Source organism: Pan troglodytes, chromosome 2 (genome assembly GCF_028858775.2).
Source record: "Pan troglodytes isolate AG18354 chromosome 2, NHGRI_mPanTro3-v2.0_pri, whole genome shotgun sequence".
Lineage (NCBI taxonomy): Eukaryota > Metazoa > Chordata > Mammalia > Primates > Hominidae > Pan > Pan troglodytes.
Genome location: NC_086015.1, coordinates 103,870,384 through 103,884,653, shown reverse-complemented (window position 1 = coordinate 103,884,653; position 14,270 = coordinate 103,870,384). Strand labels below are relative to the sequence as shown.

Here is a 14,270-nt window from a genome sequence, read left to right as displayed (position 1 = left end):
GAAAGGCCTAAGCACTGTGACTGACACATAGCCAATATATGGTAGACATTTGTAGGATTATCCATAATATTATCTTGGTTTTGAATTTCATTTAGTTCTAGAAACCTGAAATACATTCATCCATTTATCTATCTATCTAATTTTTTATTGGGATAAAATTCTGCAGCTACTGTGGCAACAGTTTTGCAATTCCTCAGGAAGTTAAATATAGAATTCCATATGACCTGGCAATTTCACTTCTACCCAAAAGAACTAAAAATAGGTATTCAAACAAAATGTGTACACGAGTGTTCATAGTAGAACTATTAATAATAGTCAAAAGATGAAAACAACCCAAATATTCGAAAACTGATGATGGATAAGCAAAATGTGGTATACTCATACAAGGGACTATCAATCAACCATAAAAGGAATGAAGTACATGCCACAACATGGATGAAACTTGAAAGCATTTATACTAAGTAAAAGAAGCCAGACACAAAAGTTCACATATATTATGATTCTGATTACATAAAATATCTAGACTAGACAAATATTCATAGAGACAGAAAGCAGACCAGTGGTACTGGGGGCTAGGAGGAGAGAAGGGAGAGTGACTATTTTATGGGCCCAGGGTTTCCTTTCGGGGTGATGAAAATGTTTTGGAACAGATAGAGGTGATGGGGGCACAACATTGTGAATATACTAAATGCCACTAAATTGTACACTTTAAAAATGTTAATGTTATGTTATGAAAGTTTTATCCCAATAAACAATAAGTAGATAGAGAGATAATAGATAACTGGATGAATGTATTGCAGGTTTCTGGAACTAAATGAAATTCAAAAGCAGGATAATATAATGAATAATCCTACAAATGTCTACCATGTATTGGCTATGTGTCAGTTACAGTGCTTAGGTGTCTCCTTGCAATGGCCCTTTTCAAGGATGTATTATTACCCTCATTTTAATGTATTATTATCCTTATTATCTCGATAATAAAATTGGGTGATTTAGTGATTTGCCCATGATTACACGTCTAATAAATGAAATGTTACAAGAAAAAAAACACTTCATGTGCAATATTGAATAAAACATTAATTCCATTTCTGTTTGAAATTTCAAATAATTAGAGTAAGTCAGGGAAAACTAAGATTTGTGCCTTAATCACTTGTTCCCATTTCAGGATTCCCTTTAATTGGAAAGAAAACTTCCATTTCTACTGTCTGACAGATGGCGGTACCACCACGTGCTTGTCACGTAATCCTCACTCATGTACGTAAACGGTAATCCTCACTCATGTACATAAACGTCACAATAATTCTTAGCCCTTGAAACAACCTCAGGAAGAAGACATCGTCATCCTCGTATGTCATAGGAAAAGATTGGAACTCAAGGACTTCAACAACTTCCCCTAGTATTACAAAATGGCTGAACGACTATGGTAGGGATCCAGACCAGTAGTTTCTGGCTCCAAAAACTCCATGTTCTTTCTCCCACCCATACTCTTTTCACCATACAGCCTTTCCATATGGGGCAATATGAAGGACAGTGACCTGGATAACAAGATCAGTTTGAGACATCTCAGCAGTTCTGATATGGTTTGAATAATCAGTACTGAGATGGAAGGTGGTCCCACGAGGACATGGTACTATATTACCATTAAAACCAAATGACAGACTGTTGCCCTTGAGCCACATCTCTAATTCCCAGACATGCTTTGTCTGGCCTGCACATTTAAAACAATAATTTGCGGCCAGGTGTGGTGGCTCACGCCTGTAATCCCAGCACTTTGGGAGGCCAAGGCAGGTGGATCAGCTGAAGTCAAGAGTTTGAGACCAGCCTGGGCAACATGGTGAAACCCCATCTCTACTAAGAACACAAAAAATTAGCTAGGCCTGGTGGCATGTGCCTATAATCCCAGCTCTTGGGAGACTGAGGCAGGAGAATCACTTGAACCCGGGAGGTGGAGGTGGCAGCGAGCTGAGATCGTGCCACTGCACTCCTGGCCCACAGCCTGGGCCACAGAGTGAGACTCTGTCTCAAAGGAAAAAATAATAATAATAATAATAATAATAATTTGCTTTAGTTGCCAACACTTAAAAAATTAGGAAACATTACACAAAAGTTTGCATTTTCAGCTTTTTTGTAAAAATAGAACTATCTGGCAACATTAGGCCTGTATTCCTAAATGGCAAACATGAGTGGAAGCATGCAGTCTCCATTGATTCATCATTCAGTTTACCTTCCTGACCAAGTGGAGTGATCCAACCAAGGTTTTCTATTTTTGTCCTGGCCCAATGCATTTTATTTGTCAACCAATGTCAGAGTCATACATTTTCCCAAAATACCTTATTAGTTGAAATTAGCAAGGTACTTTACAATAACGTCCTCTTTCCCTTCTTTATATCCTAGGAGACAGAATACAGTTATTGTCTATTTTAGAAACAGGAAAATTAAGTAATGCACACCCTTGCCTCTCCATCCCCAAACAGCTGCAAAAACATTTGCATCACTGCCGCTGTGCCTCACCCACCAAGGGGTGGGGCCTCTGCATTAGAACATGGATATATTCTAAAGGCAAGATGTGTCAACATCTGTGGAAGAAGATACATCAGTCATTAAGTTAGAGGTATGAGCTCACAATACTCAGAAACTGCAGGTGGAAAATGCCACCCTGCTGGTTAGACTGTTGCTTTGGAGATATTAGTGTTTTGCAATACCCCTTTTATATACTGCTAGGAAAGCTCACTGTGGGAGCCAAAGTGACCAGAGCCCAGGTCCCTGAAGCCCCCGGAAGAAGGCAAGAATTTCTAGGTCCTCTATGTTCACTGTTTGGAATAACAAGAGAGAAAATTGAGTCACATAGTCAACTCCCAGTTCAAAGGCCCAGTTATCTAAGCTGGGGTCTCATGCCTTCCTCTTACAACAAATTCATGGAAATTGACAGAAAAATTCTGTGTAGAAAGGAGAATTTTAGGGAAGATGAGTGTTTAGAGCTGTGGACTAGCCCTCCAGATCCCATCCATCAGTCCTGCCAACATTCCTCCAATGCCATCCACATGACCTGGGATCTGGGAAGTGATCTGCTTCAGCTCCCAGAGATAAGAGTTAGCATTTGTAGTGGGTTAAATTGTGTCTGCCAATATGTTGAAGTCCTAACTCCCAGTATCTCTGAATGTGATTGTATTTGGAAACAGAGTATTTGCAGAGGTAATCAAGTTAAGGTGAAGTCATACTGGATTAGAGTTGGCTCTAAACCCAAAGACTGGCATCCTTATAAGAAGGCCATGTGAAGACATAGGAAAACAAAGAAATACAGGAAGAATATCTTGTGATAATAAAGGCAGAGAATGAAGTCTTGCTGCCACAAGCCAAGGAATGCCAAGGATGGCTGGCAGTTGGCTAGGAGATCAGCATGGGACAGATTCTCCCTCTGGACCCCAAGAAAAAACCAACCCTGCCAACACCTTGATTTCAGATTTCTGGTCTCCAGAAGAGTAAAAGAATAAATTTCTCTTGTAAGTCACCCAATTTGTGGGGATCTGTTACTACAGCCCTAGGAAACTAATACAACAGTTGAGTTCAAAATAAGCAAAAGGGTATCACTTGCCCTAAACCTTAAGCCTAGACACATTGGTGACTCTCTTCCATCTTTCACCTTCTTCTGGAAGCTTCCTCTGCTCCCCTTCCTCTGAAATTAGCAGCCCTCTCCCCAGGACAGCATGCATTGTCAAGTTATAGCATATATTTTTCCCAATAACCCCATGAGATATTATTAATATTTCTATTTTACAGTTGGGGTAGTAAGCCTAATGGCACAGAACATATTATCTATGGTGATTCATATAGTTAGTGTGGTAAAGCTAGCATACAGATTCAGGTTGGTCTAAACTGCAGGCCCAGGGACTTGTCACTGCATGCCACCTTCATAATTGCTTTTTGAAGCCTCCAAAATAAAATCTCAAGTCACCTCCATTAGGCATCATTAATTCTACCAAACTTTTTGCTGTTTACATCAGGAGAAGAGAAACTTGGAGCCCCTCCCGTCGCCAATCTCTTTAGCACCCTCAGAGCCTAATGCTGAAAGCTAAAGATTTGACTGAGGCCACTGAACAGAGTTAACTGATGTGACTACAGTGAAAGCCATAGAAACATTCCATAGTCATTCTAGGCCAAACACGAATAAATTAGGAAAGCTGAAAGCCCAAACTAAGGCTAGAAACTGCCACAACTCATTAAATCCTCCTTTAAATACAGAAACCACACTTTTATTTGTCGTCTTAATTTATTTCCTTATATAAAATTCCAAAAAAAAACCTCAATCTGCAAAAAAAAAAAAGTTTTTCTTGCTGTAACTTGTATGCCATTCCTGAACATCTGGTTTCCACTAGTTTAAGCTTCATTAGTATCACATTTCAAATGTAAATAATTATCTTCTCTAATAGGCAATAAGCCTGGGGCCAATTTCCTATAACGAAGTCTGAATTTCCTGTTGTTATCTGATTATCCAATCATTTATTTCAACACTAAAAGCCTAAGCAAATGTTTGATCTGCTGCCGCATCAGACCTCAAACCATTACTGCTTAGTTGGGCCTTTTTGTCATTTAAAAATGAACTTTCATCCTTCATAAAGGCAAAACAAAGGCTGAGCTTTCGTTTGGGCTCAGGATCTGTGCAGTGATGGGAGGAATCCCTGGGGGGATTAGTGGAGCTGGGAGATGCAGTGGAAGCAACTGTCCTAAAAAACAAGAAGCAAAGACAGCAGGAGCACCTTCCTCATTCCCTGATTGTCCCTGCACCTGGGCGGTGAGGATGACTGGAGGGAGCTTGGGAATGAGAAGTTGCAAAGGGAGCTTTTGAAATATTCTCCCACACAGAGACACAGGGAAAACATGATTCATAGTATAAAGGGGCTTGCAGGATTTTTTTTTTTTTCTTTTTTAAATTGCATGATGTGGCTAGGTTATTGAGAAAGCATTTTTGACTGTGATGTGGTTCAGGAAAGAAAGCATTGCTAATAAGTTGGAAGGGAAGTTCCCTCTCCATTTACGTATTACCCAATCATTTATATGTGTGTGATAAAAAAGTGGCCAATCTGAGTATTGGTTTCCTTCAATTCACATCTCCATACTTATGGTTCCAAGAGTCTAGGTGGATGTTTTATCTAATCCCTCTATACACAGTTCATGCACAAGTATTAACATATTAACCATTTATGGAGAAGTAGTGAGAAAAAAATATGGTAATATGGTGAAAAGCAAGTCACGACATAATATTGTTAGCTTAAGACAGCGTTTTGCTGTAAACATTCATATGCCACACTTACTGACTGGAAGCATAATATATTCACCTAAGTTTCTAGACAGTTTTGTTTCAGAGGGGTGCAGTAGTGGGAATGTCACTATGGCTAAACCTTCATTTCCTGCCAGTGTGTGTGTTTGCACTGGTATTAAATGTTCATTTTTCTTTAAAGCTGCGGACATTATTTAGGCTGACCACCAGGAAGAAGGAAACAGTCTAGTCTAGACATATTGGTAGATGAAAAATTTTCTAAATAATCACAGATTTATGCCCAAAGACATTAATCTCTTCCTTAGAAAAGCTTTTGGGGGAAATATGAAAACATTTATCTGCCAAAAGGGGCAACACTAAGCCAACCTATTCCCAGTTGAGGTATAACCCACAGCTTCCTCCTTCAGATCCTAGACATTAATTAGTCATTATTAACTGAACACTAATTAATTTCATTAATTCTGCTCTTATGTTTATAATTCCGCTCTCTTGGGGTTTCCCCTTTTGTCCTGCCTTTCTTTATTTGAATATTTCGCTTTTTAACAAACTTGATCTAGTAAATATATGAGGACTCCTAAACCAAACAAAGAGGATATACTTTCCTTTGACTACATGGATCATTTACAACCACTGACACTGGGCCATGTTCCAAAGGAAGTCTCAACACATTACAAAGAGAATACATTCCCTGACCGTAAAACAATTACATTAGAAATAGATAATAAGAAAAAAAGAATATTTTTGGAAACTTAAAAGTGTACTCCTAAATAACTCATAAATTAAAGAGAGAAGCACATGGAAATAACATTCAAAATTACCCAACAGTGAAAACTACATCAACACATCAAAAAAACTACAAACTAACACATCAAATCTTACGGAAGGCAGCTCTAGCAGTGTGCAGACAAATGTATTTGTTTAAATGCATTTATTTTAAAACAAGAAATATTGAAAATAAATGAGATCAGCATCTAACTCAAAAAAAAAAAGAGAGAGAGAGAGAGAGAAGCAGAAAACAGCCTTACAACAAAGCAAAAAATGAACATAAGAAGAAACGGACAAATCCAGACCTGTAATATAAAACTTCAACAGACTTCTATTAGAAAGTGAGAGATCAATCAGATGAAAAACCATTAGGAATATAGAATATATAAAAAACACAATCAAAGAGTCCCAAAAGCCTGGTTTCATCCTCCACCTTGAAAGGAGTCCTTTTACTTTCTTTTAGTTCCACTGGAGCCAAAAAACCAACCATCACCGTCTGCTCTGGGCCTGCAGGCTCAGCTTGACTCTTGCTCTACATTTCTGTTCTACATCCAGCCCACAAGTTTCTTTGGCCTGTTTTTGTTTGTTTTGCTTCATTGCAGTTAGTGTTTTCTACTTTATTGTTTAAATTTATTTTTGAAAATTTCTTTCCAATTTTCTAGGTTTTTATTTTATTTTATTTTATTTTATTTTATTTTATTTTATCTGTCATTGTTATGTGTCAGGAGCACACAAGATACACGGGAGATAAACTGTGTCATCTTGACCAGAAGTCATCTTAACCAGAAGTCATCTCTTTTAAAATGTTTTCCGTCTATTTTTATTTTTGAATAGGAATACGTGTATATAGTAAAACATTCCAAGCAAGAGATATAGATTTTATATAATATTTTATATAATTAAATTCACCAATTATCAGCTTTATCACATTATAGAGTATTTGTTAGCTTTTTTCTATGAAGTTTTTCCATTAAAATAACCCTTGGATCTAGCCCCTCTTTACTAGCCTTTGCTCCAACAGCCTTTCCGCTTTCTTACATGCTTAAATATTGCATCTTTTCTATCCCATTTGACCATGATGTTTCTCTCCCCCTCACCTACCAATGCTTTTTATCACTCCTCATGTGCAATACAAATCTCTAAAATAACCTCATTATCCCAAATCTGTGTTCTCTGGTGACTAAAAATCTCTTCTAAGAAGTCTTCCCTGATTAAACCAAAATTCACCTTCCATCCTAGACTTTGTTTACAGATATGTATGCATGTTGGATTATGATTCATCAGTCTCTATAAAGTGTGTGTTTACCGATTGGAATTCATGTTTTCAACAACACATCAAGGTTAAAGAGTTAACAGCTTAAAATGGAAAAAGCCTGCGGCCTCGGGTCAGATGAATCCAAATTTAGATCCTAGCTCTGTTATTGTATGAGACTTGGTCTCTCTGAGTCTTCCTATCTGTAAATTGATGATGATAATGCCTGAATTCCAGGCTGTTGCAAGGAAAAAATAAAACAATGTATATATAAAAGTTTGGTACAGTAGCCAACACATAGTTATTTCTCAATAAATAACAGTTTGCTCTCTTTTCTGCCTTCTATATATTTCTTAAGCTTATTATGCTATAAGCTGCTTTAGTGTCAGAAGCTGCTTCTAACTAAAAGCATCGGCTCAGAGTTCCTACATAATGGATGTCCAGCTGTGATGAAGATGTGCACGCACCACTTCCCAGCTGCTCTGACAATTCTCCCATCAGGGCTATTGGGACACTCAAAGAAACGTCACTTCTCAGAGGCCCATGATCTTACTACAGGCAGTATGTTGGAGGGAAGTCTCTGGGGTCTAGAGCAAACTGCCTCATCAAATAAACAGAGAAGTTACAGGCAAAGAGTCCAGGTACATTAACTAGAGGCCCCAACTCACCTGAAAGAACCAGCTCCCCTGAAGCAGAATGAGACTTGACCGCAATAGCTCCAGAAGTACATTGTTCCGAACAAGGAACTCTAGGAAGGCAACGAGGCCTGTCAGAAAGACGACCAAAACCAGCAGCTGGTGCACAAAGATGTCCAGCATTTCCCGGCCATGAGTGTGGTTGTAGAAGATAAAAGCTGATGGGGAAAAAACAGATTGTCTTTTTCAGTGGAACCAAGGACCACCCACTGTTTCTCTCTCTCCCTCTCTCCGTAGACAGAATTTTACACATACACACATTTGTCCAAAAGAGCAGGCACCCACTGATTCCCACAGGACTGCATTTTTGGAGACATCACCACCTCATTAGAATAGGATCTTTGAAATTGAACCCTCTTTTTGCTTTCCCTGACCTTTATTCTCTCTCTAACACATTGTGACATATTCAACAAATGGATTCTCATTATCTCAGGGTGTTAACTGTATTTTTGAATGAATATCTTTTCCTCTTTATCTAAATGAAAAGGATTAAGACGAAGTTAGAATCTCCATAAGATGAAAATATTTCAAAGCATCTTCTAAGCAGGACAAACAACAGTAAGCATGGCAAGTGCAATAATTCAGATGAGCACACAGATGAATAAGTCAAAGCATCGCCTTAAGGAATTCAGTCCACTGGAGGAAGCAAACACATACGGGTGGATTTTGACAGATATAACAACATGCTCTGGAAGCTCCCAAGAAGTAGTAAATAACTGCATTTCTTCATCCTGTAGACAGATTCCAGCTTCATCTTTTTCATGAAGACAAAGAGAAAAGATTGATACAAAAATACGGTAACCCCCTGAGATAATGAGAACTGGGCTATTAGTTGTTGACATCCATCTTTTATCCAGCCCTTGTTCCCAAGAGGTATGGGCAAAAGTTCTCATCTTTGGATGCCAGAGGCAAGGTGAGTAGGAAGTGACTGCCTCCTGATCAATTTGTGGTTATCTATTTCCATAATCAATCTATTTTTTACGTGTGTAATACATGAAAAAAAATCATTAAATGCTTGTTTTCTTTTTTCCTCCCTACAGTAACTGGGAGGCCAGCTGAACAAAAAATATTGTTTTTAATTAACTTTCCAAAATTAGGACCCCATATTTTTTATATGACTGCATTTTTTGGACCCTACTTATCATCAAATGGCAGAGTATTACTGTATCAATATGAAAAAGCCTGTTAGTAGATAGTGGAAGCTGTTCCACTGTGAGTGGCTGCCTCATTTTAGTGTATTCATGCTTTATTATTCTGGGATCAGTTTTCGTTTGTTAAAAGTGAAAAAAAATGATAATCTTCAGAACAACCCAGAGATGACTAACCTTCGTAAGTGGTCCTTTGAGACAGCTGTGAAATGTGAACATAGCAATTGAATAATTGTGTTTACCCAGTTCTACTAAATGAGTCAGTACAGCATGTAGATTTTTGGCGCCCTGCCTAGGACACCCAAATATTTCATTATGGCCCAGATATATGGCCCTATCAATCAAGGCTGCAACAAGATGCCAGAGGTATATTAATATGAAGGGCTACATAAATGCTCACTAATAGAGAAAGGTACATGAAAATACTCACTAACACTTACCCTCCACAAATAAGGCATTTGACAACATTAACTTGGTTAAGGACACAGGAAGTGAACTGATGGTGAAACATAAGATATCTGCCACACCCAACAGCCCAAAGAAGAAATACATGGTGAAATGATGCCAGCCCAGGAGTTGATTCCAGTGACCTTGTTTATAGTCATATAACATCAGATGGGGCCCTCCAGGAATAAACTGCTCCCCAGCCATGCCTGCCAAGAAACATACCACAGTTTTAGCAACTCTGCTTTACATAGAATTCAAGAAGATGCAGGAGGACTAGTCCATTGCTTATTCCAATCTAATGTCCTCTTTTGACATTAATTCTTCTCTCTGAGCTGTTCCCTAACAGCTGAGCACTGGCACTTTAGGCTTCTTTTGGAGGTTCAGATGCTGGTTCAAATAAATAGTTTTAGTCAAAGATAGCCAATTGAATCAAACAGCTATTTCAGATCTTCAATGCCAATGATCTTAGTTCCACTGCCTATTCCAATCTAATGACTGAGATATATCCTGAATTATTTGGAGATTTGAATTTGGGAGACAACTCCTATGGAGATAGATTACTTCCTTCTTAAATACTACATCTTTGGGTAGCTGCCATAAAATAGGGGATTGTGCTTGGTACCAGATAAAAATGCTAAAGAGTTCAGCTTTTCTCCAATTATGATAACTGAGAAAGCCCAGACAGGACTGGGCACAGTGGCTCACACCTGTAATCCCAACACTTCGGGAGGCTGAGGCAGGCAGATCACTGGAGGTCAGGAGTTCGCAACCAGCCTGGCCAACATGGTGGAACCCCATCTCTACTAAACATACAAAAATTAGCCGGGTGTGGTGGTAGGTGCTTGTAATCCTAGCTACTTGGGAGCTGAGGCACAACTGCTTGAACCCCAGAGGCAGAGGTTGCAGTGAGCCAAGATAATGCCACTGCACTCCAGCCTGGCCAATAGACCGAGACTCCATCTCAAAAGAAAAAAAGGAAAAAAGAAAGCCCAGACAGATACAGCAGACGATCTAGTCTGGTATGCAAACAGTTAAACTTTCCTACAGATACTGCCTTATTTGTTAATCTATAGAATTTGGCAAGGAAATTTCCCTCTTTGGAAATGTTACTGTGTAATTTGATGCCATAGCAAAGACCTGTTGCCATGAATAAAGCATGAAGAAATCTAATGGGAAAACTGGAAATTTTATCTTTTATAATGGAGAGGCTAGAGTGGAACTCTCAAGAACACAGAACATTTTCATTGAATCTTCATATGGAAGATTCAGTGGAAAGGCCTTAGAAGTCATCTGGCCTAATCTCTTTCTCCAATTTAGGAACCAAGAAAAAAAGATGAGTGCAGAAGGCTAAAGTCTTCTACAGCCTATCAGAAATTATTTATTACTGAAGCTTTTCCATAATAACTTGATTAATTTCATATCATTTGCAAAATGGTTTTTGATAGGGTTTATTCTTTCAGAGATCAGAACAATCGATATAAAATTATTTCAGAAGCTCCAACCAATTCTTTAAAAGAATGAAAACACCTAAAAGGTAAAAATAGAACACAGAATGGTCCACTCACCAGTTAAAGCCATGCCAACTATTGTAATTCCCTCCAAAATTTCCAATCGATAGAATAATGTTTTGGAACCAAGATAGCAGGTTCGCTTTTGCTTTTTGCAGATATACTTGAGAATACTCTTTGTACACCACCAAAGACCAATAATAAAAAAGAAGGTTCCAGGGAGGGCATGACCTCTGAAATTCCCCATGATCTACAAATATAAGAACACACAGAAAGTAAAAGACATTTCATTGCCAGAATCTGGACAAAACATCACTTGTTTCCATAAAGTACACTGTCTTCTGATTATTATGGATACATCACTGAGGATGATTCTGAGGATCCTACATTACTGTGCATACTAGTAAATACCAGTACAATATCATAATACCAATAAAAACAAAATAAAAACTCACATTTGTTGAATACTTACCATGTACTCTGCACTGTGTCAAGTGTTTTATGTTCAGTCTTCAACCTAATTTACGCAACATACCCATGAATGAAGCATTGTTACCCCTTTTTCTTTAGGGATCCTCATTTAGAGAGGTTAGACCACTTGCCCAAATCTCACAAATATTAAGCAAAAGTTCCATTATTTTTAACACAGAAATGAAAAGGATTTCTTCACATCCACAGTATATACTTCGCCATACAGTGGCCCTTCAAGCCTATCTGAAGGAAAGTGATATGAAAGTTTTATCTTTATGTTTAAAACTTGAAATGACGTGAAATTGCCTACACATTCTTTTAGGTTGATAATTTCAAAATATCAAGCATCAAGTGTATGGAAGAAACAATTAGTGTTCATCAAATATCTGTGTGCTGCTCTCCACTCTTTCCCAGCCTCTCCCTCCAGTTAGATTGGGCCCATGTTTTTAGTTCTGGCTAATACACTATAAGCTGAACTAGCACATGTCACTTTCCAAGCTGGGTCAGTTAGCAGTCTACACAACTCCTTTACCTCTCTCTTCTCTTGCCTGGGCAAACTTGGTGTGGCATATCTGCAACCCAGAAGGTGATCAACCAGCCTGCTTCAGATTTTGTAAGAAACAATCCCTTATTGTGCTAAGGCAATGAAACTTTGAGATTTACTGTTAAAACACCTTAGCCCCACCTAGCCAGATATCAAGCCAAATCAAATTGCAAACTTTGTTTACATTATTGCCACATAGTGGAGTCACTTCTGGTTAATAAACAGTAATACCCTCCATTTTTGGTCCCTGCTATTAAAAAAAAAAAAAAGAATTATGTGAGTTTTTAATTACGTGAGTAGCCCTTTGTTGAAACATATACCATCAACAGAATAATGAAAAGAGAGTCCAGAATCACCCTTGTGGATCTGACACTAGGCCAGGTCCAAGGAAACTCATGAAAGGAGATTTCAGGATTTCCCCTGGCCCAGCAGATTTATTTTATCTCTAGGTGATAATGGGCTGCTCAGTTCAAGACAGACCCTTTTGAGTTACTTCCATCCCTCTGATACAACTGTGAAACTCAGGGGGAAACCTGGAAGCTGACCCAAACACTAAAAGTCTCTTATATCTCAGTGGCGACCCCAGGCAGTCATTTCAGGACACCATTGAATCGTCCAAACCATCCAAGAGTCTCAGACTCAATATATCACATAGTGCTATGTGCAGGTCCTTGTCCTAACTATACCTGTAATGGTGTGTTTGCGTCATGTTTCTTAACCTTTCTAAGCCTTGGATCTTAATTAATAAAAGAAGGAGGCAGGCCTAGATGAAACCTGGAGTTCTTTCCTGCCCTAAAAGTATTTGATTTATTATCTGAACCACCACCTTTATCACAGTGTTGCTGAGTTCTGTTTTGGTTTAGGCAATCATATGGGATCGAGAAAACTTCTATATGGGATTGAAAAGTATATACAGACTGCAAATTTTTTGAACTTTTCTGAAAATGGGTTGTATTTGGTTTAAGAAGTCTTAAACATTTTATATTTCTTAGTACAGGAAGCCCACTTGCAGGGATTTATCTTGCAAATATAAATGGAAATACAAGCACTAGGAGAATGTCAAATAAATTACGCAGCCACTGAAAATAAGGTTTTCAAATAACTTAAATGATAGGGAACATATTTAGTTAAAAAAATAGGATTAAAAATTAGGGGAAGGGGCTTTGAATTTGGATTATCTAAGTCCGAATACCAACTTTATAATTTGTTAGTTACATAACTTTGGGCAAGTTACTTAACCCCTCAGTGCCGCAGTTTTCTCTTCTGTAAAATGGGACAAATAACAGTACCTACATCATAAATTTAAAATGAATTACTCCAAAGCAAATAACCCACAGTACTGTTAAATAAGCTCATGCTATCTTCAACCTACCTCTAACTACCAGAGTAAAACAAAAGTAAAACCAAATGAACAATTTTACTTAGATACTAAGATGGATATAGAAAATCAAGAAACATTGATACAATTCATTTGGCAATCATTGATGTAGTGCCCAAGACATTTCTCTTGCTATTGTCTTAGAGGGTTACTGGGATAATCTGTGGTTATTGAACTCCTTGACTGCAATTAGAGAATAAACTCCTTGAAAGCAGAGGCCATACATCCATTCTTCTTTCTATTCCCCACTGGCTATCCACTGCCTTACATACTATGAGGTTCTAAATTTACAAGGAGTTACTAAGCTCTTCTTATAACACAAGATCATATATTTGCAAAACATCTCTACTCTGATGTCTCAAAGGCCACTCACACTCAACATACCCCAAAACTGAACTAATCATCTTATCAACCCACCTACCGCCAGAAAATAATTTTAGTTATCCTAAAAGAATCCCTGGTTACCTAGTTTGGTTAACAACATTGCCAATTCACCCCTTTGCCCAAACCCAAAATATGAACATCATCCTAGAGTTTGGCTCTTTCCTTAAAAAACAATCGGTAATTGAGATTTATCACCTCTGTTGCCTAACATTGATCCCCTCTAGGGGAAGGGGAAGGGGGCCCTTCAATTTCACCTGCTTGGAGAAATCCTTCCTGATGGCCCAAATAGGGGAGGGTCTCTATTACACCCTTTCAAGGCACCCAGTCCTCACATTAGTGACTTCTTTGCATGATTAGTTATTGAAGGTCTGTCCTCCTCAATAGCCTCTATGACCATTACCAT

At 38.3% G+C, this 14,270-nt stretch overlaps 1 protein-coding gene across 7 annotated transcripts in view; it reads right to left on the bottom strand.

The window, feature by feature from the left end:
- Positions 1-14,270, bottom strand: part of TMEM45A (transmembrane protein 45A) — an 84,664-nt gene that overhangs the window by 10,921 nt on the left and 59,473 nt on the right. For 5 of the 7 annotated variants that reach the window (XM_009445960.5, XM_009445958.5, XM_063805151.1 and 2 more), the window contains 3 exon segments: positions 11,148-11,340; positions 9,576-9,788; positions 7,961-8,145 (listed from right to left, as the gene is read on the bottom strand). In XM_009445960.5, coding sequence (XP_009444235.1) covers positions 7,961-8,145; positions 9,576-9,788; positions 11,148-11,337 — 588 coding nt within the window. In that variant the 5' untranslated portion in view covers positions 11,338-11,340. 7 annotated transcript variants of the gene reach the window in all.